Source organism: Pteropus alecto, unplaced genomic scaffold (assembly GCF_000325575.1).
Source record: "Pteropus alecto unplaced genomic scaffold, ASM32557v1 scaffold398, whole genome shotgun sequence".
In the NCBI taxonomy this organism is placed as follows: domain Eukaryota; kingdom Metazoa; phylum Chordata; class Mammalia; order Chiroptera; family Pteropodidae; genus Pteropus; species Pteropus alecto.
In genome coordinates this window covers 748,581-774,970 of record NW_006442497.1, presented here as the reverse complement: position 1 = coordinate 774,970, position 26,390 = coordinate 748,581, and the positions used below count along the sequence as shown (strand labels likewise).

Below are 26,390 nucleotides of genomic sequence, written 5' to 3'. Positions count from 1 at the left end.
CTTGCTTTATCATCTCTTCTTTTTAACTTGAGTGTTTAGATCATTAAATTTAATGTGATTATTTTGAATGATAAGGCAACCGTTTTATTTGTTTTCTGTTTGTCCCCTCTTTTTATTCAGTGTACTCATTTTCTTGCCTTCTTTTGGATGATTTGAATGTTTAGTATTTTATTTAAATTTATCTTTTGACTTTTTGACTATACGTATCCCTTTGTATTATTGTTTTGTGGTTAATCTAGGGCAAAGTTCCTCAACCTCAGCACTGTTGATATTTTGGCTAGATAATTCTTTGTTGTGGGAGCTGTCCTGTGCATTGTAGGTTATTTAGTAATATCTCTGGCACTTAATGCCAATAGCACTCCCCCAGTTTTGACAACCAGAAATATTTCCAGACATTGCCAGATGTCCCTTGGGAGGCAAAATTGGCATGATTGAGAACCACTACTCTAGAGATTATGATACATATATTTTCCCCTAATCTTTTATAGTGTGTTTATAATCTATTTGTGCTATACCATGCAAAATGTAAGAACCTTGCAACTATAATGATCCCTTTAACACCTTCACCACTAACTTTTATGTCGTAGTTGTCATAGATATTACATGTACATACACTGAAAATCCCACTAGTGTTTTAGATTTTGCTCTTAATAGTCATACATACTATTGGAAACTTAAGAGAATAAAAAGTCATTTATATTTACTCAGATATTTCCTTTTCTGTTGTTCTTCCTTCATTCTTCAAGATCCAGATTTCCTTCTGGTATTATTTCCCTTCAGCCTGAAGAACTTCCTTTAGCATTTCTTATAGACCAGATCTGCTAGTTACAAAGTCTCTTCCTTCATCTGAATATGTCTTTATTTTGTCTTCATTTCTAAAGGATATTTTCCCTGGATGTAGAAACCTGAGTTGACAGTTCTTTTTTTTTTTAAAGCACTTTAAAGATGTTTTTCCACTGTGTTCTGGCCTCTAGTTTTTGATAAGAAATCTGCAGTCACTGGAATCTTTTCCCTATATGTAATGGTCATTTTGCTCTAGTTGCTTTCAAGACCTTTTCTTTTCTTTATTTTATTTTTTAATTGTGGTAAAATAACATATAACATAAAACTTACCATCTTAAACATTTTTAAGTGCTCAGTTCAGTAGTGTTAAGTATATTCACATTGTTGTGCATCCAATCTCCAGAACTTTTTTATTTTGCAAAACTGAAACTCTGTACCCATAAACAACTCCCATTTCTCCCTGTCTGTGGTCCCTGGTAGCTAACAATCTACTTTCTGTTTCTATGAGTTTGACAACTTTTATTACCTCATATAAATGGAATCATACAGTCTTTGTCTTTTTGTGACTTATCTCATTTAACATAATGTCCTTAAGGTTCATCTATGTTGTAGTATATGTCAGAATTTTCTTCCTTTTTAAGATTGAATAATATTCCTTTGCATCTATATACCATATTTTTATCTATTCATCCACTGATGAACATTTGCATTGCTTCCACATCTTGGCTATTGTGAGTAATGCTATGAATATGGTTGTATACATATCTCTTTAAGATCTCCTTTCAATTTTTTTGGATGTATACCCAGAAGTGGAATTGATGGATCATATAATAATTCTATTTTTAATTTTTTGAAGAACTGCCATACTATTTTTCATAGGGACTGCACCATTTTATGTTTCCACTGGCAGTGCACAGAGTTCCAGTTTGTCCACATCCTTACCAACACTTGCTATTTCCTGGGTTGGATTTTTTTTGACAATGGGTGTTCTAGTGGATGTGAGGTAATCAAGATATGTTCTTTGTGTTTAGTTTGCAGCAGTTTTATTATGATGTGTCTAGATATGATTTAGTTTTTCGCTGGAGTTCCTTGATCTTGAATCTAAAAACTAATCTCTGTCACCACATTTGGACAGTTCTTGACCATCATTTCTTCAAATATTTTTCTTCCTTGATCTTTTTCTTCTCTCTTTCTGAGACTCCATTGACGCTTTTACTAAACCTTTTGTTACTATCCCACAAGTTTCCTTGAGGTTCTTTTTTTCTCCCAGTCTTTTTAAACTGTCTGTTCTTTAGATAGGATAATTTCTATTGATCTGTCTTTCAAGTTTACTGACTTTTTCTTCTGCCATTTTCATTCTGCTGTTTAGCCCATGGTGTGAGTTTTTATAATGTATATTGTAGTTTTTATTTCTATAATTTTCATTTGTTTTTATAGCTTATATGCCGAAAAGTCATACCTTTTAATTTGAAGTGTGTTTTTCTTTATCTTCTGGAGCATCATTAAACCTATATCTAGGTCATCTTGGGGTTAGAATATGTCGATTTTTTTTTCCCTTGAGAAATGGTCATTTTTCTTTTTTTTTCTTTTTTACTATTATCAAATGATTTTGGATTGTATCCTGGACATTGTGATTGTGTTATATAGATTCTGAGTCCTGTATAATCCTCTGGAAAACGTTGAAGTCCTTAGGCTCAGACTGCAAGTTCTATTTCACTTTCTGTGGGTAGTGGTTCAGATATCACTTCAATTTTTAAAGCTAGGTTGGGACTAATTCATGCATGAGCAGCTAGAAGTAAGCCAGAGACCTCTGTGGGTTCATACACAGAATTAGGAGATCACCTTCTCTGGCTCCTTTTCCTAGTCCATCTGGCCAGAAAGCTGGAATTTTATTGGAGTTTTAGGCATCCCCAAGGTCACCACAGCAGTGTTGCTCCTCTACTCTCAGGGCAAAGCCATAGAGCGGAAAAAAAAGTCTGGAAACTCATGCAGTGTGGTTGCTTCTTCAAGTTTTGCCCACCCATACAATTCAGGGGCTTTTGTTTACATTTTAGAATCCTCAGATAGTTGTTTTTTTGTACTCTGTCTAGTGTTTTTAGCTATGGTTGGTTGAAATAGAAGGGGGTTGTTACACTGCTATAATAGAATTAGAACCTCTATCCTAATATTCCTTTTTGACGTGGATTATTTAGAAGTATGGTTTGAGGGGGTGGTTATTTTTATTTATAAGAAGTTATATTTAAGATTGTGTCCTTGAACTGATTAAAGAGGATTTTTTTACCGATTAAAGATGCAGCCTATCGTGATTTTTTTAATTTTATGAATCAAAAACTATAAAGTAGACGAAGAAAAACAGTTGGAAACTCAGACAATTTAATTAAATGAGTCATAGCAGGAGATTCAAAACACCTTTCTCAGCTTTTGACAAATTAAATAGAATATTTATGTAACAAAATTAATTTCCTTAGTATGTTTCATTTAGTGGTTATTTTATTTTAAATAAATATTTTATAAGACATTCTTTTCAAATGTCTTATAAAATATTTATTTAAAATAAAAAAATAATAAAATATTAGGCCACATAGAAAATCTCAAATTCCCAAAAATGTGACTATATGTATCTTGGACTACAGTGAAGTCAGAAGTTTGGGTGTTATTTTTCTTTTCACCCTCACAATTGCAGATTTTTACCAGCTTGTGTGCTGGACCTTCTGAGGGGCACACTGCCTCTAAGTAGCACATACACCATGCAGATCATAGAGGTCACCTGGTTTCACTTCTTAGCGTCTAACTCCTTTTAAAGGTAACTCCCGGTTTATGGAGTTACCTGACTTTTTTTTTTATCTGATTTTTACAACCACTTGCTTAAGTAGATTGGAAGCAGATAGACTTTATGATTTGCCTAAAAGTTCACAGTTGGAAGCACATACCCTCCATCTGATTCAGTGTTCTCTGCAGCCTTATACCACTGGCTGATTAATATGAGTCTCAAAATGGATTATTCTCAGTATATTTTGGAGATTAAGGAGAGAGTCAAGGCAGGAGTTGGAAAGCTTGGATATCACTTAAACTTTATTTGAAATTTTGCAGACCTCCAGGAAATCCCTGCTGGTGGTAGTTTTGAAGAAAATTATTTAGGTTTTGGTATATCAGTTGTACAGGTTAAGTTTATTGATTTGGACAATTGAGGGAGAGTTATTAAAGGAAATCAGCCAAATTTTAAAACAGAATGAAAGAAACTATTACAGAGAAAGTGTTTGAAGGTAGTGGTGTTGTGGGTGCTCTCATCATTAGAAATAAGCTATTTTTCCAAGATAAGGCTGTATAAGAGGAGTACTATATATAGTTTTGGCATTTGGGGTGACACTGGACAAATCACATGACTTACATATATTTTTCTTTTCATTAAAAGACCACTGAGATATTAAACCCAATTTACAAAGTTAGCTCAGAAATTCATTTTATTTCCAAGATCTACTCTATGTACCTTAGTTTTAGCTGAAGTACTTCTTCAAGTTGATTGTTTAAATAAATAGATTCTCATCTGATTTTAAACTATTTTCTCTCTCTTAAAACATTTAAAAAGTGCAATTACTCCATTACCAGGAAAGAGAGAAGAGAAAAAATAAACCCTAACATGATCACTATTAGCATCTTGGTTTACTTTCACTGTTTTTTTATTTTTCATTATGCTTTTTTCTTTCTTTTACTATCTGGCTATTTTAGAGGATAATAGTAAATCAATGTGGTTGCGAGTAAATCGGGGACACTCACTTGACATTAACTTCCTTCAACTCTTTCCTCCCCACTATTGTTGGAAGGGAAGGGGTTAATAGAAGCTAATTAGTTGTTGCCTAATTACTGAGTTAATAAGATGTTACTGGTCCATGTTGCATCTTTCTTAGATAATCAAGCATTGAGTAGCTTCTTAATCCTTAATAAGTATCAATATCATGTTGAGGATTTATTAGAACACAAATGCAGGGGCCCAACCCCGGAGTTTCCGATATAGTAGATCTGGCATGGGCCTGAGAATAAGAATTTCTAATAAGTTCCCAGATGATACTGATTCTCCTAGCCCAGGACCGCACTTTGAGAATCTCTGGTGTAGATCATGATTTTATGTGATCCTCTAACCATCACTGTCCTTATTCTGGTTAATCAAGAATTGACTCTTCATTGAAATCAAAGTTTAGATATTTTATACTACGATTTTCATCCCAAGTTGTTGTAGAGTCTTTAACTTAAAAAATTATACATGTTCATTAAGTAAAAATCAGGGGAAAAATAAGCTAAATGAAAAATTAGTTGTGAATTCCATCAGGGTTGATATTTTAGTGCGGTGTATATCCTTCTAATCTCAGTAGATAGACAGGTGGGCAGTTTATCTATTGCCTACTCCCCCGAGGTCAGATTAGAGACAGACACAAAACTGTATGTGTGTGTGTGGTATGAATGTATGTATATACACTCACGCACATATGTACACACACAAATATACCTAACAGAAAAAGAGATTGCATAATACATGTATTTTTAGCCTGCTTTTTTTTATTATATAGTGAATATCTTTATGCTGAATGTAGTTCTAAATAATTTTAATTGATGCAAAAATTTCCAGTGTGTATATTGTAATTTAATTTGTTCTCCATCGTTGGACACTTTTAAGATTTTTGTTCCAGTTTTTAGTTACTAAAAATAATAGCGTGTTGACTATGTTAGTACATATATTTCTCTATATTTGCTCAGTTATTTTCTTAGGATAATAATCTGCACATATAATTGCTGCGTAAAAGGTTATGTACTTTTAAGAATCTTTGCTGATTTGAGAGACAAAAACATTATTCTAGTGTTTAAATTTGTGTTTAGTTATTGGTAAGGTTTATTGGCCATTTTTATTTATCTTTGTGAATTTCCTGTTTATATCCATTGCCATTTTTTTTCCATTGTTTGCCCATCTTTTCATTTTTTGTAAGGTCTTTTATTAGAATGTAAACTCTTTGTCATGTGTTTAAAATATTTTCCCCTATTTTATTTGATTTACATCTTTAGTAGGTTCATTTTCCTCGCTGTCTACCCCTTGCAAAACTTTTAACACTTTTCTGGAGTCTGATGCTACCTAGAATGCTTAATCACCATTTTTAACAGTTGTGCGATATTTTTTTGATTTGGGTGTACCAGAACTCATTAATAAGCTTCAAATATTAGGGGTCCTCAAGAAAGCTTAAGTGTGTCATTGGGACTTTGTTTTCAGTTTATCTACCTTCTTTCTTTAACCAGATGCTAACCCTGAGGTGACAATGACAATGCTTCGCTGGATCTATACAGATGAGTTGGAGTTCAAAGAAGATGATGTGTTCCTGACTGAATTGATGAAACTAGCTAATCGATTTCAGCTACAGCTCCTTAGGGAGAGGCAAGTCACAGCAGATATATTCAAGCACCTCAGATGGTGGTGGCTGAGTTTTAATTATGCCAAGCTCTGGGAAAACAGCTTCTTCCGATAATGTAAATAACTTTTGCAAGGTGTTCTTTTAAAGGCTATAGTGGAGAGAGACTTTAATCTCCCTGGCATTGTGTTATCTTGTAAAGCTAAATTTTGCTAAAGCTTTTACATATTCTCTTTTCTTTTACTGCTTTATTACCTAAGATTATATAATTCTGTGAATTGATAAATGGAATATGAAATAATATAATCCAGTGTCCAAGCCCTCAACTTTCCCTCCTGTACCATTTCCTTTGACATTTTATGAAAGAGACTTTCTGATCTACTTGAAGTCCTTGTATTCCTAAATTAATACATGACAGTATGGCTCAGTTAAGTGTCATAACCAGTGTTTCTGAGGTCTTCTGTGGTCGCCTCGGCAGCACATATACTAAAACTGTGATCTTCATGTGTTACTGCTTTTTAGGTTTTCAAGGAAAGAGCCTGCTGTGTTTTTTTTATATTGCATTTTCTCTGTTGCTCTCCCAAGTTGACCTTTTTGAACAACAGAAAACAAATGATATCGGGCAAAACGCCCTTTAGTTTCTGTTGTAGATGTGGCCCTTGGTAGTTAGCTTGGTCGATGGAGTGTCTTTTTATATCTATATCATTTGATGATCTTTTGTATCGTGGCTGTGTGAAGAAAGGGATTTTCTCCTGGATGGGTGAAGGGATAGTTTCAACCATCAAGAGGCATTCTACCTGTTTTTGTGTTGCCCTCAGAGAGCCAAGGGAAACCTTGCTACCTAGAGCTGCTTGTTCTGTTTTCACTGTGGGGCTGATGTTTCCCTTGAGATGACCCGTTATGCCCATATGAATCCGTACACTGGTTACTCCTGACTTTCTATGATTGATGTGGGCTTAAGTGCATTTTAATACCTAAATCCAATAACTAAGAAAAAACTGAAACAGTTCTAAGGTTAGTAAAGCTAGCTTTACCATTGAGGCATTGTAATTATCTCGTTGTTTGGGTGAGTTTTTGAACCATCTGAGAGTGAAATGAAAACAATTTTAATTAGATTGAATGTGATTTATAGCCCACCCCCCAAGATTTCCTGAGCTTTCTCTCATTGACCTTGTCAGACTTTGATAAAAATGCCCTGGGGTTGGAGTAGTTTAGATAATTGTAATCTGTGTAATGGATTCATTAATTAAAATGTTTGTTGTTATTGACCAATTAGGCTTTGTAACTATTAACATTACCAGGCTCAGTTTTGTATTGTTGGATGTGGACATTAAGTTGTTACCTGTTAGGGATTTTGTTAAGAGCTGGGATGGAAGAGACCCAGGAGTGGATTCACATGTTAGTTTTTAAAAGGTTGCAGAGTGCCCACTGCTGTCTGCGGGAGAAATTACACATTTGAGATAGTAAGCGAAAGGGCTCAGATACACATGGGTGCATTTAAGTATGAAGTGGGTGTTGATCATTTTTTGTAACGTAAGGATCTCAGTGGTTTGGGAATGCTATCACCAATTTGATGAAGTTTTTTGGTAAGTATTATCAGGAATATACTCTTTCAAAAAAATAATATGCTAAAAATTGATAGTTGAAATAATTTTCTTGATTATTTTTTCTTAAATACATGTTCAACGTATGGTATTTGGAAAATATAGAATGATATAAAGAAAAAAACTAAGCCTTTTGTAATTCAACCACTGTAGCCTTTTGTTATTTATCTTTTCACTGTTTTTCTGTCTTATTCATACACATGGGATTGATACTAAAATTAAGAGTTTGTGGGACACTTTAATATATGCTTGATTTTGTACTTTAAAATTCATATTTACTGTTTTTGTGTGTCTGTATCCTTTTTGTACTCTAAAATTAAAAACATGTATTAACAAAATCCCTTCAGAGGAAAGTTAGTCTATCTTGCTACTTTTTAAAGAGAAAATATGAACTGAGAATCATGAATTTTATTGAAATATAATAGACAACTAGTTGCTTGTATTTACATTGTATAATTCAGTGAGTTTTTAAAAAAATTATAGTTGACATACAATAATATACCAGTTTCAGTTATATAGCATATTGATCAGAGATCCATATAACTCGCAAAGTGATCACTCCACTAAATCTAATACCCCTTTACCGCACTGCATATTTATTCCAATGTTATTAACCATCTTCCCCATGCTGCACTCTATATCTCCATGTCTATTCTGCAACTATCCATTTGTACCTCTTAATCCCTTTGCCTTTTTTCGCTGTCCCCCACAACTCCCCTCCCACCTAGTATCCCTCTAAATATTCTCTGTCTCTATGCGTTTATTTCCACTTTTGTTGTTGATTTCGTTCTTTAGATTCCACATGTATGTGAAATCATGCGATATTTGTCTTTCTCTGACCCATTTCATTTAGCGCAGTACCCTCTAGGTCCATCAAGGCAATAATATCTTTTTCCATCCCCTTCCTTTTAGTCTGTGTGTGTCTTTTAATCTGAAGTGAGTCTCTTGTAGGCATCATATGTAGAAGAATCATGAATTTTAAATAAGATTATATGTTCTTCAGTTGTGTTACTATTTATATCCTGTGCAACTAGTGAATGGTACTCTGGGGATCCCAGAGTTAAGTGAAAAGGAAGTGTCTGCCAGTTGTCACAAAATATCTGTTTTCATGAAGCATAGCTGAGACTATCTTGGTTTAGTGTCATTTGGCTGTAGAAAAGAGAATGGAATTTTCAGACTCTCAGCGTTATCTGTAAAAGTGCTTTGTAAAGTGCTTTGCAAAGATGAGTCAGTACTCCCTGAGATTGTACCATGTGTTAGGACACTAGGATGGCAAGACCACAGATGGTTGTCATTGTAAAAGTGGTAAAAGTTTCATATATATGAAAAGAGGACTTTTTTCCTGGAATGTTCTGATTTCCTAGCCGAGGTCAGAATGACTTCCTCAGACATGGCTATAGTATGGTGCGATTTTGGGAAAACTAGTGGTACAGACAGTGGAGGCTCAAAATTATAACATTATTACTCTTTGTTTTAGTACTTACTTAGATATTGTAATAATTTGATTTAAAAGTGCCCTGGGAGAGATGCTTCTTTATACTAAGTCACTGTTTCTTAAAAACAAAGGACTTAAATGTAGGTCTTGGAATAAAATAAATGTCTGCATTTACCGCTAGATGGAGAAATGACTCCAAGAATATTCTTGCTCCTAGCTTAACGTCTCATCTGTAGGAGTTTGAAAGTTTGTTCATCATTCTTCCCAGGTCTTTCACATGACTTTCCTTCTTTCTTCCCCATGCTCATGGTCTTTCTCCACTTGTTAACTAAATCTCACTTGTTAAAATTGGAAATTATCTGCTAGCCAATCAGTTATTCATTGTAATAGTACTGAAACCCATTCATATTAGTTATTAAATTATGTAACTTCCTTGAGGACCTCAGAATTACAAGCATACCTATTATGTACCTTTTACTGTGCAAAGTTTTCCTTTATCTTGAAAAATACACAGAGATCTCTAAACCTCTGAAATAGAGTATCCTTATTGTGTAGAGGAGGTGCTAGCGGTACACAGAGAGCTAATGTGTTTTGGCCTCTAAAATTCAGTGTATCTCAACGCAGTCTTTCTCAGCTCACAGTTCCTTTTTCTCTCATTACTACATTCTGTCCTTGTGAACAGAAAATGGTTTTTGTGGGGGCTGTGGGACAGAGGAGGCAATGGTGAGGTATCAGGGAATATCCCTGATACTATATTAGGCTGCTGTGCTACCCTTGGAGGCGAATCTGATTTGTAGGGAGATGTACAGGCAAGAGAGATGGAAGGACCATACTACTGGCCTCCTTCCCCCCGGGCTGGTTCTGTGGAGGCTCACTAAGATTCCCAGGAATTCTGGTGTAGTGGAAGCCTGGATCTTCCCAATGCTGGGTCTTCTGGACTAGGGCGTGTGCCTGCTTGTCTGTGTGCAATCCTTTCTACCCTGAGCTTGTCTGTGTGCAGCCCTTTCTACCCTGACAGAGTTGGTATTCTTTTATTAGTGATTGTGAGTCTTGTTGTTGTTACCAGGCTTAATGAGACATCCATTGTAGCCAGTTTTTCAGTCTTGGTGTACTGTGGTTTGACTCTTAGCTTAATTGTTTCTATACATGATAGATTTTTTTAAGTGGGCTTTTTATTTTTTATTTTATTTATTTATTTTTTAGGCAAGGCAACCCTTGGTTGACCTCACAGATTGCAAAGACCTTGTCAGCTTACAATTCCTTATTTTTAAATTTTTTACACCTACAGCATCTGGTCTTCTTAGGTGGTCTCCCATCCAAGTACTAACCAGGCCCAACCCCGCTTAGCTTCCAAGATCAGATGGGATTGGGCTTGTTCAGGGTAGCATAGCCGTAGACATTAAGTGGGCTTTTTAAAACCAGCTTTATTGAGTTATAATTCACATACCAAACAATTCACCTTTAGGGAGGACTTTTAAGGAGGCGTTAATTTATTGAGGCATAGAGCTTCATATTTGAAGCTATTTCTAAGCCACACTTGTTGCACAATAGAGTTGTGTTGGTGAGAACTGCAAATGTGTCCCATATAATTAAATATCAAGGGACTAAATTTGACCCATTGTCTGATTTTACAGTTACCTGTATATATGATCCATGAGTTTCATGTGATTACTTTTAAGGCAGTCGGGGGTTATGCTTAACATGTTTATTTACAGGTTATTTTGAGTCTGACCAGAGTGAACAATATAATATCGTAATGAAATGCTAATACTTTTAAAATATGGTAGCTATAATTTATTCATAACTAATTTGTTTAACCTTATACTTTAGTGTTACTGCACAGAGCCATCAGTATGCAGATCATTGCTTTGGTTTGTTCATTTGTGAATGTATTTGTCTTAATAATACTGTTCACTATTAATATTCTCTTTTAGATGTGAGAAGAGTGTTATGTCTTTGGTGAATGTCAGGAACTGTATTCGCTTCTATCAGACTGCAGAGGAACTGAATGCCAGCACCCTGATGAACTACTGTGCAGAAATTATTGCAAGTCATTGGGTGAGTGAAAGATTGAGGGTGTGGACAAAGTACCCTCACTGGAAGTCAGAAGTCCTAGGCTTGGGACCTGGTTCCATGGAAAGGTATCTGTCTGGCGCCTAGTTTCCTCTTATTACAAAACTGAAGGCTGAGTGGTTGCATTTTTTGATGTGAGATTCTTTTTGGCTCTTAAAATCTCACAGTTCTGATTTCAGAGTAGAGGGCGGAAGACAGCTAAGGTCAAGAAAGTCTGGCAGTGAAGGTGCACCTGCCTTTACCTGCCATCTGCAGAAGTGGCTGTGAGCCACAGGAGCAGGTGCTGCCATGGGGCTAGCAGGCCTGCGGTGCTCGGCAGCACCATTTCAGAGTTTTTTCCCCTTACTTTCTCCATTGTGTGGAGAACATTGTTAAATTTAGATTTGCCCTTCTTAGGTAGCTTTCATCATAAAGAACGGTCTTGCATTTCTTTGTTATGTTTGTTTTGCATTGTTAAAAAAAATCATAGCTATTGCTCTGTTTTATAATCTGGTTTCTGTGAATTGTTTGACTTTCAACATTGTAAGCAAAAGTGTCTTAAAGAATTGGATTTTAAAGTATTAAAACAAATAGTAACCTTTCTGCTAAAATGGGTAAAAATTTAGAGATCTGCAATATTAGAGACCAACTGTGACTAAGTGGAGTGAATTGTTTTTGGAAGTTCTGATTGATTCTGTAATTGCCATCTATTATCTTGTGGAGGGCCTTTGGTGGCTGTGTCCTTGTTGGATGTCAGTGTTGCTTGTGCTTTACCGTCTCATCAAGAGGCACAGTAATGCTTTGGTAAAGAGTAGCGTCTTGGGACCTCTAGGCTCTAAATCATGGCTTGGCCATTTATCACAGTGTGAACTTGGGCAAGTTATTTAGCTCTTTGTGCTTTACTTTCTTCATCTGTAAGATGGGAATGATAATAGTACCTATCTTAGGGTTTTTGCAAGGATTAAATCAGTTGGGAAAAGTTAAGTCCTTTAAAGTAGGGCTAGGCACCTTCTAAGGGCTTCTTAGTAAATGTCAGTTGTTACTGTTGATATGTTGAATCTGTTCTGCTTTTCACTATCTTTTTAATCTTTAGGATGACCTACGAAAGGAGGACTTCAGCAGCATGAGTGCTCAGTTGTTATACAAAATGATCAAATCTAAGACTGAGTACCCATTGCATAAAGCTATCAAAGTGGAGAGAGAAGATGTGGTCTTCCTTTATCTAATTGAAATGGATTCACAGGTACTGTAGCTGTGTTTTTCATTTTCATGCCTTTTCCCCAAACTATACTTCATTTGTTTTTCTCTGTAATGCTCCTCACTTCCTTCTGAGCCATCACTGACACAGTCTTTAATGTAATATCTCTACTATTAGTCTGTTCAAAGCAATCTGAGCTTTGTCTTATCATGCTCCTCAAAAATTCTTCTAGCTTCTGCCCATTGCCTAATTTCTGAGCCACTCCCACATTTTTAGGTAGTTATCACAGCTGAACCTAACTTCTAGGTACCAAAATCTGTTTTAGTTTTCTTTTGCTCCTGTAAGAAATTACCACAAACCTATTGGCTTAAAACAACTCAAATTTATTATCTCACAGTTTTATAGGTTGGAAATCCCATACAAGCATCACCTTTCTAAAATCAAGACTATGTTCCTTTCTGGACGCTCTAGGGGAAAATCCATATCCTGCTCCTTTGGGTTGTTGGCAGAAATCAGTTCCTCATGGTTATAGTACCAATGTCCCGATTTTCTTGCTGGCTGTAAGCTGAATGTCATAGCCTCTAGAAGCTGTTCTCAGAGGAAATGTCATAGATTCTAGAGGCTATGACATTCCTTATCTCATGGCCCCCTTCTTATCTAAAAAAAGCCAATAATAGAGGATGAAGTTCTTCTCATGTCACATCTCTCTGACCTGCTAATCTGCTTCCCCTTTTCACTTTTAAGGACTCATGTGATTAGATAAATTGAGTTCTCTTGGATAATCCAGAATTATTTTTTCCACCTCAGGGTCCTTAACCTTAATCTTATCTGCAAAGTGCCTTTCCATAGTGTAAGGTGATGTAGTCACAGGTTCTGGGAGATTAGGACACAAACATCTTTAGGAGGCTGTTATTCTGCCTACCACACTGTCTTAGAAGAAATCCAGTAGCTTTTGACAGATGGGAGTGTAGTATGTTTATCCTGGGTGTCCAGAGTGTGTGTGTGTGTGTGTGGTGTGTAATGTAGTGCTTTGTGCAGAGAGATGCTAAAAAAAATACACTGTCTAAGCCTGGAACAGGATAAACATATGAACTTACCAGCTGGGAAGTCGGAAAGGTAATTTCTCACAGCTTAGCAGGGGCGGGGGGTGGGCGGGGATAGACATTAAACTGCTAGGAGGAATTGAATAGTTAAGCCACAGTCTTTTATACAGACATTAGCTATTTTCCATCAGGCTCTCTGAACTGGCACTTTTGTTCCTATAGCACTGTCTGCATTTCCCTCTTGGTCCTTATATTGTCTTCCATGGTGTTTGTGTCTGCTTTGTGAGCCCTATTAATTCCATGCTCCCTGAAGGGCATGTGCCCTGAGGAGGCCTGAGAGAAATTTGTGAATTCATTTGAATTTGGGGAGTAAGCAGTGTTATAGTACTAAAATTTGACATTTGCATACGAGATGATATTTAAGTCAAGATGGGAGAGATTAAAATCAGTTGTATTCTCTCCTGGCTGGGTGCTAATTTACAAATTTATCTGTGCAGCTCCCTGGGAAGCTGAATGAATTGGATCATAATGGAGATCTTGCTTTAGACCTAGCTCTTTCTCGACGGCTAGAGAGTATTGCCACCACGCTGGTTAGTCACAAAGCTGACGTGGACATGGTAGACAAGAATGGCTGGAGCTTGTTACATAAAGGAATCCAAAGAGGTAGGAAGAAGTATATTTTATATTTTTCTCTGTGGACAGTTTTACTTTTATCCAAGTAATTTTTGAAGACTCTCTTACCCTGTTCCACAAAATTTCAAAGTCTTCTTGAGTCTGTACTCACAGGCTACATGATTTAGAATTTGTGATCAGTGAGTCAGGGAGGAACTAAAGAGCTATTGCCTCTGCCTTGTTGGTTAGGCTTGTCATAATGTCTAGAATGATGATACTTTCAGAAGTGCCTTTTACTTATAAGCTATTGATGTGTTTGCTTATTCAGTGTATTACTTTGTCCAGGAATTGTGCTAGGAAGATTTTACTTGTATCTATTACTGTTAAGAGAGGAAAACTGTCAAAACCACTAACAAGTTTAAACATATTCTTGGATTTAGAGTTGTCACTTTTACAGACTAGATATCTGTCACAGCTAAGTGGTAAAGTTTCATTTTGTCTTAGAAAAGTTATATGAACTTGTAGCTATCTTTTGAGTATATAGTCATTGGTAGTGAGATAGAATTAAGATAAAAACATTTTGATCTTAATAAATTTTGAGGAGAAAAAAGTACATCTTTTGTTTTATTTTGTTTTGTTTTTCCCATGGCCTTATTAACTCTTAAGTCCCAAATAGATCCTTGCTGACTCTACTTTACAGTAGTCATTTTTTGACAGAGTGGGAAGCTATATAGAGGTAGAGTTCATTATGGACTGAAAGCTTTCAAAAATGCCAAAGACTTAACTTTGTAGAGAGAGAGAGAGAGATGACTTGATTGAAGTAGTTAGCCATGGCCACTTTTTGTTTACATGTGGACGTCAAAGACAGTACACTGGTTTCCGCACATCTTAATCACGTATATTTACCCGTCCAGTTATGCATTATTACACCATTATTGTCTCTGCTACACTTTGCCATTCACAAGTTTGCTCCTAGTTGGTGGAATGTAGTTACTTCAGATATGATTCTGTTGCAGCTGTGGCTTTGCCCTTTTTGGGCAAAAGTTTTAATAATATAAATATCCCTCTAAGCCATGTGTTAGAGTGTTAAGCTTGCTGGCTGATGGAGAGGAAAATTTTGTTCATCACTGGGAAGGATATCCTTAGAGTACGTCAGTGTTAAGAACAGATGCATTTTTCCCAAGAACCATTGTGCAAAAACATCGGGGTGCTTGCTTAGTGCTGGGTGTGTGTTCAGTGGGGAAAGTTTCCACCACATAGGGAATTATTCTTTCCCATACCATTTAGTGTCTGAGATGTTTATTTTGGAAATAAATAGACTTGTTACTAAAAAAGCAATCCAGAATTATGTTTTCTTTCCTCTTAGGGAGTTAAAGTCTTATGTGTGATGGAAAAACATCTTTGATGAGTTATTAAATATTTTGGTGATGCTTAGTTACAAGAATTGCCAAGAATTGGTGGTGCATTTTTTATGCTTATTTTCAGATGATTTAATCTCCTACTCTGAATTTATCAGTTGCATTCAAGCCTGCAAGTTACAGTGTTGGTATGATAAACTTGGTTGTTGCTAGTTTTGGAGAGTGTGGCATGGTGTGGTGGACAAAGCACTGGTGTTGGAGCGCGAATGTACCATGGTTTGAATCTTGGCTCATCCACTTACTCTGTGGCCTTGCACAAGTCACTTAACCACTTGAGTGCTCTTTTCCTCATCCGTAAAGTGGGAATCATTTCTCTTTACTGGTTTTTGGGAGAATGAGAGGCAGTGTTAGCAGCACACCTTGCACAGTGACTACAGTGGGGTAGGGTCAACCCGCTGCTCTTACCTAGCCCCTGCATTGGAGAGCCACAACTCCTGTAGGACTTTTTTTCACTTTTCTTTCTTTAACTTGAGCTATCCGTCTGTTGACTTTGCCAAATAATTAAATTGAGTAACATACTTAAATTTAATTGTTAACCTTAGTTTAATTTTATTGTAATTTGAGTGAAGATCTTTTCATATATGAGATTTAAGTCTGATCTGGACATGTGTTAGTAGAATTTATAAACAAAATAGTGATCATTCTAATAACCAAGTATACCAATCAGTTTGTATGAGGAATGAAATAGGCAGCCAGGTGATATACATATGGCAAGAGGGATGCCATCTCTTCTGATTAACTGGATCTGGGCCAGAAGATGAATCCTTGAATTAAAAAAATCTAGTTCTTCTTGTGCTGATTTTCCTTAATAATCAACATCAATCTGTGGGTCTCTTAAATAGGATGCTCCTTTCTAATTATCAGTAGTAGATATGCAGATGATTCCACCAACTGGAGCAGCATGAGATATAGTTTGTATTAAATAATGAAAGTTACTGGCTGTTTCCTCAATAAAACTTCTGTCAGGAAGCTGCATTAAAAAAAATTGTATGTGGATTTTAAAATTTTTAACATGTTATTAGAAATATTTTTATGTGGATAAATCATTATAATAATACCTCACATACCTGACAGTATTGGCGAATGAGGTGATGAAGTAACTGAAACTTTTAAGAACCGTAAAACAGTTTCTATTTTAACTGTTTTTGATAGAAATCTTTCTAAAATGTATTAGAAGTTTCCTTTTTGACAGAAACTTTATAAATGATGCTTCTGACCTTTTCTGTTTCCTCCCTTTGTTCTGTTTTGTTTTTGATGTCAGTTGTCTTTTTTAATCTAGGTTGTGTAACCATGAGCTGACTTTCTTTTAATATAAAACATCATCAATTTTCAATTTACAGTAATTCCTAAATAACTTTTTGGGTGCAATGCATATATGTATGTTCATATATATATTTAAGAAAAATCTTCAGCTCTTATTAATAAGCTAGATCTAATCTAAAAGCTATAATTCTTTTAAGAGGATTTAAGATATAAACATTTTTTTATTATACCTTCCACCTGAATCCAACCATTAATAGGTCTTCCTGTACCCTTATTTCTGTGTGCAGTATTGCCCAGTTTATCTTCTGTATATGTAGTGTATTATAAGTTTTTTCACTAATCTGTATTGTTTTAGCTTTACTATCTTTTTATCTCTTTAGTTTGGAATATATGCCAAGCTTATAGGTAATGAAACCATATTCCACTTCTTCTCTAGTATCTTATATGTTGGACTTTTCATTTTAAGGCTTGTCTAATAACTTAATTTTCTTCCCATTTCTATAATGTAAGTGGCTTTCTCTAGGATATTTTATTCTGTTGCTAATATATTGTTTTTACATATTCTCTCCTAGACCAAATCTCTGTGGGGTACATACTGCACATTAGGGTTCTACTGAGAACTCCTCTGTGTGTGTGTATATATAGATGGCAAAGGCCTGACCCACCCTAGCCCTGTGGTATGCATGTTACCTGTTGCTTTCAGAGCTCTCCTGAAATCTTTTTGTAAAGAAATCTACACTTTGATCCTTTGCATATGATGTTGGTAAAGACTGCGCTTTCCTCCACCCCCTAAGAAAAAATTGGGTATGGAGAATGCAAATATTTTAGAATGTATTGGTTAGAGAAGTCTTAAGTTACTTAAAGTTAAAATTGATTGGAATTAGAGCCTGTCTGTTAAAGTGCAACCTAATAGCTTCAACCAGTCAATCCATTTTCTTCCTAAACATTTCCCTGGTACCTGTTTTGTATAAGACAGTGGGTGCAAAAGTAAATCAGACATGGACTGATCAGCATCTGAGAGGTCTGTGGTAGCCTAGCCACCTTAGTGCCAGAGCTTACATTCTCCAGCAAGATGATCCCTTGGAAGAAAGCACAGAGTACATGGGAAGTGTTGAAAACCAGATGATTTTGAAATTCCATGTCCACTGAAGACCAAATGAAATCCATATATTCATATGAAAATGAACATAGAAATATAAATAACAGACTTGAGAGCTTTGCCACTCCTGAAATTCTAAGCCCCATTCTAGATGTTCAGACTGCATAAGTATAGTTGAAGATGAAATATTATATAAACGAAAACTTCACATAAGTGACTTCAAGAGAAAATCATCATCTGGAAGTTGTGGTTCAAAGAAATGTGCATCTACAATATGAACAGAATTAGAAATAGATAGAAGTGTCCTGATGTAATGAAAAAAACAGATCTAACTATGGAAAAAACACCACTGCTTATGATCAGTGTAGTAAAGAAGTTCCAAGGCATCTTTAACAACTAGACTTTCATCCTAAGACATCTAACAACTTTAAGAAGTACAGTCACAATCGTAGGACAAGTAAATTAACCTGGGAGGTTGTTCTCATTCTTTGGATCTTCTAGCTAAAGAAGGATGTAATTTGCAAGAAATTCATCCCTTACAAGAAACCTTGGTGAAATGTAGATGCAGTCTAGAAAGTACTTCTGGATTCCAGATAAGCTCTTGGGATGACTTAGATATGTACTCTGACATACTCACTGAAGTTAGGCATGTGGACTGTCAAGGGGAGGATGAGTTTGATTTGAAAGACTTCTTAGCTATGAGCTTAGTCGACGCTACCTGGAGACTGCTCGCTGAAAGAAAGGATTGCTTTTATCCAGCTAGGTGGAATGTCTCAAAATATACATTATGCTTTTATAACTGGATGATTACTCTGTTAATAGTTTGTTATCTTATGATGCATTGTTATTCTTGCCTTATTTTCTAAAGAAGTGTTAATTTTGTGTATAGTGATTGTTTTTGCATGTTTTAAATTATAAATGGAACTAAATCCAGGGAAGGTTGAACTTGAAGTAATCTTACAGCAAACTTAATTGCTTAATCTCTAGCATCCTTTAAGTTAAGTTGACAAGTTTACTTAAACTGGTTTTCCACAGGTATTTTTAACATTAAATTGCCACTTGTCAAATTGCTTGCTTCTAAATTTAATCATATATTCACAGAATCGATCTGGAGTCAGCTTTTCTTTGTAGGTATGTGGCAAAGTATTTTCAGAATTGTATGCCTTTAATATCTTTATGTAAACTTAATTCTTGGCCTTTCGTCAAGATGTCAAGGTAGTTTTTTTCCTTCATACAGAGCACTAAATGGTCAAACATGGTAGTTTGAGCTATTGAAATTATTGGACTTCTGTGTAAGTATTCAGTCTCGATTTGGTATTTGTAAATAGTCCTAGTTAGACTCTTCTACCTGTAATGCTCCAAGAGTTAAGGCAATGAAAGGGACTTAGAATGAGATTTTGTTTTTTACAACCAGTTAATTCACTGTGAATTTTTTTGAAACTAGTAATGTGTACAGATTCTTTGTTCAAATATTCCATTGTAAACTTCTTACTAAGACTATTGTTTGTGTGAAATGAGATTGAGAAAATAAAAAGACTCTTTGTAATAATAATAAATGAATCAGACATGGTCTTACTCTGAATAGGAACCTGTATGCAAGTGCAGCAGGTTGCAGGTACGTGTTGCTTAGGTACAGACTGTGATGAGGAAATGAGGGAAGCAAATCGTGTTGGGGGGAAACTTTGGAACCTTTTTTGAGAGTTGATGTCCAGAAGAGGCCTTTGAAGGATAGAAGCCTGGTATATTTAAATAGTGAAGCAATGCTGAGGTGTGGGGGCGGAACAGATAACAGGTAATCAGAAATTGAATGAAGCCTTTTGAATTTGAGTATGTAACTCTGTGATCTCAATGATGAGTTTCCACTTAAAGGTGTCCCAAGAGGTTCCGCTTTAGACACAACCAGTTTTCCCTCTTCTTTCTCTGCAGTTACTAACTTGATGACTTTTTGAGGAAATATTGGCCAGAATATTTGGGTATTGTCATATTTGACGATTTCTTCTGTTATTTGATTTCAAGGCGATCTCTTCGCTTCCACTTTCCTCATTAAGAATGGGGCCCGTGTCAGTGCTGCTACATTAGGTGCCCAGGAGACACCGTTGCACCTGGTAGCATTGTACAGTCCAAAGAAACATTCAGCAGATATGATGTCTGCAATGGCACAGATTGCAGAGGCCCTCCTGCAGGCTGGTGCGAACCCCAACATGCAGGACAGCAAGGGCAGGTAAGTTGGGGAGCAAGTAGACTGCTCTTAATACCATTCCCAGAATGTTATTTTACAGTGGCACATAACTGGCAGACAGGGACTTAATATTTTTTTCCAGCTTTATTGAAACATAATAGACAATTAGTTGCTCATATTTACATTGTACAATTCAGTGAGGTTTTTTTTTCAGTTATAGTTGGCATACAATATTAGTTTCAGTTGTACAGCATAGTGATTAGAGATCTGTATAACTCACAAAGTGATCACCCCACTGAATTTAGTACTTCTTTCCCTTTACATATTTATTGACTACAACATTATTGACTATTTTCCTTATGCTACACTTTATATCTCCATGACTGTTTTGTAACTATCCATTTGTATTTAATCTCTTTGCACTTTTTCATCATCCCCCCAATTTCCCTTCTATCTAGTAGCCTTAAAATATTCTCTGTATCTATGAGTTTGTTTCTGCTGTTGTTGTTGCTATTGTTTATTTTGTTCTTTGGATTTCACGTGTACGTGAAATCAAATGGCATTTGTCTCTCTATCTGACTTACTTCATTTAGTGCGATATCCTTTAGGTCCATGAGGGCAATATCTTTTTCTGTCCCCTTCCTTTTAGTCTGTGTGTGTCTTTTAATCTGAAGTGAGTCTCTTGTAGGCAGCATATGTAAGGATCTGTTTTCTTATTCATTCAGTCACTCTGTCTTTTGGTTGGAGCACTTAATTCTTTTCCATTTGAGGTACTGGTTGATTGGAATGTAGTTGTTACCATTCTTTATTCCTGTTTTTGATACATGTTTTTTCTTCTAAAAGAAATCCCTCCAACATTTCCTGTAATAGTGGCTTGGTGTTGATAAATTCCTTTAGCTTATTTTTCTCTGGGAAGCATATTATCTGTCCTTTGACTCTAAATGATAGCTTCGCTGGATAAAGTATTGTTGATTGTAGATCCTAGATTTTCATCACTTTGAATATTTTGTGCCAAGCCCTCTGTCCTGCAAAGTTTCTTTTGAGAAATCAGCTGCCATGTAGGTATCTAACCTCTTTTCTCTTGCTGCTTTTAAGATTCTCTCTTTGTCTTTAACCTTTGGGATTTTACGTATGATGTGTCTTGGTGTGGTCCTCTTTGGGTTCCTCTTTCTTAGGACTCTCTGAGCTTCCTGGAGTGTATGGCTATTTTCTTCACCAGGTTAGGGAAGTTTTCCATTATTTCTTCAGATAGATTTTCAACTTCTTGTTCTCCCTGTTCTCCTTAAGGTACCCCTATGACATAAATGTTTTTACATTTAATTTTGTCCCATAGGCTCCTTAAATTATTATAATCTTGGCTTCTTTTTTCTTACCATTCTGATCAAGTGTCCTTGGCTTCCCCATCCTCTACATCAGTGGTTCGATTCTCTTCATCCACTCTGTTGATTCCCTCTAATATACTCTTTATCTCAGATAACATATTTTTCATTTCTGACTCATTCCCTTTTATAATTTCTATTTCCATTTTTATGTTTTTTATCTCTTTGTTAAAGTTCTCACTAAGTTCATCTACACTTCTCCTAAGTTCACTGAGCATCTTTTTAACCAGTGTTTTGAACTCTGCATCTGTTAGATTGCTTGATTCCATTTTTCCTGGATCTCTGTTTTGTTCTTTCATACGGTTTCTGCTTCTTTGTTTTCTCATTTTGGCAGCTTTTCTGTGTCTGTTTTTATATACTAAGCAAAGCTCCTAAGTCTCCCAGTCTTATTGACATGGCTTTGTGAAGCAGGTGTCCAGTGGCACAGTCCTGAGAGGGGTTCAGCTGCAGGCCAAGTTTAGCCCCAGTTTTTGCCCCTCTGGAGCCACATGTTAAGATTCAGCAAGAAGCCACACCAGAAACCGAGGTCAGCTACCATCAGTGTGGGTCTTGGAGATGCTCAACAGGTAGCACAGGACTTGTCCAGGACACAACTGGATGTGGCTTGGGTAGGGCTGTGAGTTGGGGGAGGCGGAGTTTCAGGGAATCTTCTAGGCAGAGCGACCTCTGTTGTCCAGTTTGATGACATCTCAGCCATGTCGGCACTCATACTTAAAAACGATGGATCTTCGTGAACTCTCAATATCATGTGGTAATTACTTTATCACCCAAAATATTGCATCCTTTTTTTTTCTTATGTTGATTCTTTCATTCTCCCCACCACCACCACCACTCCCTTCCCAACTGCAGTAAACTCTGGCAGTCTGTGCCTCTCAGATACATGCTAGCCTGGTGCTCTCCAGTGGCTGTCACTTTCAAGACACTTGAGAGATAAATAAAAGCATTGAAGAGTGGTTAAATGCCAGTTCCTACCCGTTGCCACTCTGAACATGTTAGAGAATAACAGAAAATTATGGGAAGGAAAATATTTATTTTGAGAATTGTGGAGGATAGGTAGGGAAAAATATGTATACCTATGGTAGAAACTGCTGTTTTAAAAACATGAGTATGTACACAGTAAGTGTCAGTATTTAATAGGAAGTATTTTTTATCTGTTCCTTTTATTGATTCTTGTCCTTTTGGCCACTGAATAAGTGGTAACATAGAAGCAAACACATTTTCATTCATTGATACTTGGTCATGGTTTTAAAGAACTATTTGCCAGGGTATAAAAAGACACTTTTGTAGAAATGTAGGATTTGTTGTGGATGGTGATTCTACACAGGAGTTTAGTCACCTCTTGCTGAGTAATTGGGCCTGTCCTGACTGACATCTCTTTTTCATCCTGCAGGACTCCTTTACACTTATCCATCATGGCCAGGAATGAATACGTGTTCAATCAGTTGCTGCAGTGTAAACAGTACGTAGGGAGACATGGAGAAATGAAAAAGCAGTTGTGAGGGTGGGATTGTGAGTGAAAAATAATTCTTTTAAATTTCTTTTAGTGTTATAAATTTTAATAAGTAAATGTAAAATTAAAAAATGATCATTCAAGAAGCGCAAAGAGAAAGGTTGAGGCTTTTGGCAATATAGAGTGTCTGAAGGAGATGTTTGCTGTTCACATTGCTTTCTTATTTTAGATTAGATTTAGAACTGAAAGACCATGAAGGCAGCACAGCTCTGTGGCTTGCAGTGCAATACATCACTGTGTCATCAGACCAGTCTGTAAACCCTTTCGAAGACCTTCCTGTGGTAAATGGGACTTCATTTGATGAAAACAGCTTTGCAGCCAGACTCATTCAGCGTGGCAGCAACACCAATGCACCTGATACGATAACAGGTAAAGCATAGATCATGAAGAGCTGATGCTAAGTCTGGAGGCTCCATGAAATAGTGTCAGTGTTTTACCTACAATTTAGAAACTGGGTGACATACTATTATAAATCTGAGTTCTTTTTTTAATCTTATGCTTCAAAAAATATAGCCAGACTCTGAGTTATGTCCTTTAAGCTGCAATACAATGGGGTGAGTTTCAGACTTTCTGGACTCAGAACTCTTTTTACTCAATTAAAAATTATATTCCAAAGAGCTTTTGTTTTGGTGGGCCATATTTCCGATATTTGCTGTATTAGAAATTAAAACAAATTTTGAAAATATGTATTAATAATAACAAACCATTATATGTTAACATAAATTTTTTTTTTTGAAGAATAACTTTCACAACAGAATTTCTTTGGAAGAATTACTGGTTTCTTATATCTGCATCTGTGTTCAACTTTTGAGATATGTTTTGGTTAAAGTATATGAGTGAAACATACCCTCACATAGTTATGTAGCTGGAAAATGTAGGCATATTTTAAGAGCCTTTCCAGAAAATTGTAGACCTATTTCTTTGATACTACAGCAAGCAGAATTCATCAGGTGATAATTTCTTTAAGGTTAGTTGCAATGTGGAATCTGAAACCATATCAGTGAACTTTTTGTATTTTGTTATATTAAAATCCATGTTCTGCTTGTGCTTTGAATGGATCTTTTCTCCATGCAGGATTTTGTAACATCATGCCTTAGTCATTTGGAAAATATTGGTTCAATGAGTTATGTAAATCTTTAAAATGTTCATGTTATTTTAGAATCACATTTATTATCACCTCCGATCTCATCAGAAAAGTCAGTATTGATAAGTCGTCAAACTTAATAGTTGCAAATTCTGATTTTCACTTGCAAGATCAAATTTTATCATTTGATACAAATTGTTTTTCTTACACAGACAGGTTCACTTTGTTCATTTTCAAGAAAATGTCTGCCGAGTACTTACATTTGAATACCATAGTTTGTTAATCAGTTCTTTCAGGTAAAAATGGTTTTCCATGCAAAAAGCTGCTACTTCGTTTGTAGTTTAATAGTTACACAAGTGCTTTTCCTCCAGACAATTCTTGTACTTTGTTACAGCAAGCATGGCTTTATGTGTACTTCTTTTGTCACACAGAATGTTAAAGACATGTACTCAATGTTGAGATTTAATAAAGCTAGTAATTTTTACTGCTTTATCAAAGACTACCTTAAGTGAAACTGGCTTTTTTTGACTGGATACGTGGATTACAGTGACTACTAGTACATTTTGAGGCCCCTACCTTGATTTGTGTTAAGGCTCCCCAGTTTCATCCACCATTGATTTTGTACCATCAGTGCACACTGGAGAAAAGCAAAAATATCAAGTATTATTATTATGAAAATAGCTTGCCCTCATGGAAACTCCCAAGAATCCATAAACCACACTGTGAACCACTGTTTTAAAGTGAATATCTCCTTGATCAACTAAATAAAACATGAGGATGTTTTAAAGAGAGGGATCGATTCCATATGATTCAGTATCGAGTACCAGCAATACATAAAGAATGGGAACGTGCCACTGACAAGGGGAATTGGCCAAAAAAAAAAAGGGTGGCTATTAAATAGCTCTTCCCCTAAAATAGGTTTAATAATTAACATTTAAATAAGGTTCAAATGAAATCATCCCTCTGGGTGACATAAAAACTAAAAGCAATGGTATATAGGACAGGGAGTATAGAAAATACTATGTTTAGACCTAAGACCCACTGAAAATGAGATTGTTACTAAATTGCTTTTAATTTACAAGCGTTTGTTATTGCCATAATTTTAGTGATTTCTAATTTTATCTACATTATGTAAGAGCGTGGCATGTAAGAGATTGGTTCTTTGATATTTAGATCGAATATTAGACTCATATCCAATTTTTATAAAAGTTTGACATGTACTTGAAAAGAATGTGCATTCTTTAATTGTAGGATGTGGCATTCTCTGTTTATGTTCATTAAGTCAAGCTTGTTCATTATGCTGTTCAAATCTTACTCATTAATTTATTAACTTCAGACTGCTTAATCTGTCAGTTCTCTGGGAAGTATATTAAAATTTTTCTCTGTGATTATAGATTTGTCCATTTTTCTTGGTAATTCTGTCAGTTTTACTTTATATACTTAGAATTTTAATACAAGTTCATGATTATTTTTTTCCTTGTTCCATTTTTTTTTAAAGACATGTACTCAGTGTTTTTTAACATTTTCAACATCTCAATGATGTTTTAGCAGTTGCAGGTTATCTTTGTTCCATAGGGAGGTACAGATATCCCCCACTTTTCAAGTTTGTCTTATACCACTTCACTTTTACGAAAGACCTACCTCTTTTGCTAACGAAAGAAATCCAGAAGATTTTCACTTTTACAAAAAAAGGCAAAAAGCAAAAACAGCATTCAGCATCTGTTTGTGACACTGCTTTTACTATGTTAGTGTTTTATTTTAGGTTTTATGTGTTATTTGGTATGATTTGGTAAGTTATTTTTGGGGTCTGGGAATGCTTAAAAGTTTTTCCATATAATTAATGGGAATTGCTTTACACTTTATGCCATTTCAGCTTACAAAAGGTTTCTTAGGAAACCTGTACTTCCAGATAACGGGGAAACCTGTGCGTGATGTACATTTTGTGTACACCACAGTGACTACAGAAATGACAATGAGACTTTAGGAGTCTGAATTAGAATGACTCTCAACTAGGGGTGCAACGACTTTCTCTGAGGAAAAAGGAAAAAATAGAATGAAAACAAAGCAGTGCTTTGTCCTATCTCTTTACCTTGTGTTTAGTCCTGGTATTTAATTTTGTTTGTGTTTTCAAATAGCATAGATGTAGAACATTAGATTTTGTGTTTATTCAAACAGGAAATGGATTTTAATAGGGAAACACTGCTCTGGGCTTAACCATTTTAAGAGGAAAAGAAGAAAAAAAATTTTGTTTCACTTAGAAAAGAGTGATAGTGCTAAACAAAACATTTCTAAGCCACAAATAAAACAAATTTAAGGCCCTAGGAGTAAAACTGAATTGTTT

The 26,390-nt window shown here is 35.7% G+C and overlaps 1 protein-coding gene and 1 pseudogene across 5 annotated transcripts in view; one reads left to right on the top strand and one right to left on the bottom strand.

Annotated features, from left to right (window-relative positions):
• The window catches only part of ANKFY1 (ankyrin repeat and FYVE domain containing 1), an 82,376-nt gene that overhangs the window by 35,217 nt on the left and 20,769 nt on the right, over positions 1 to 26,390 (top strand). For 4 of the 5 annotated variants that reach the window (XM_025040125.1, XM_006922212.3, XM_015597390.2 and 1 more), the window contains 7 exons: positions 6,064 to 6,199; positions 11,147 to 11,270; positions 12,358 to 12,507; positions 14,003 to 14,168; positions 19,914 to 20,118; positions 22,846 to 22,914; positions 23,135 to 23,334. In XM_025040125.1, the coding sequence (XP_024895893.1) occupies positions 6,064 to 6,199; positions 11,147 to 11,270; positions 12,358 to 12,507; positions 14,003 to 14,168; positions 19,914 to 20,118; positions 22,846 to 22,914; positions 23,135 to 23,334 (1,050 nt within the window). Of the gene's footprint in view, positions 1 to 6,063; positions 6,292 to 11,146; positions 11,271 to 12,357; positions 12,508 to 14,002; positions 14,169 to 19,913; positions 20,119 to 22,845; positions 22,915 to 23,134; positions 23,335 to 26,390 lie in introns of those variants that run through there. The other variant, XM_025040126.1, reaches the window with a different exon arrangement.
• LOC112471459 lies at positions 10,492 to 10,610 on the bottom strand (annotated as a pseudogene).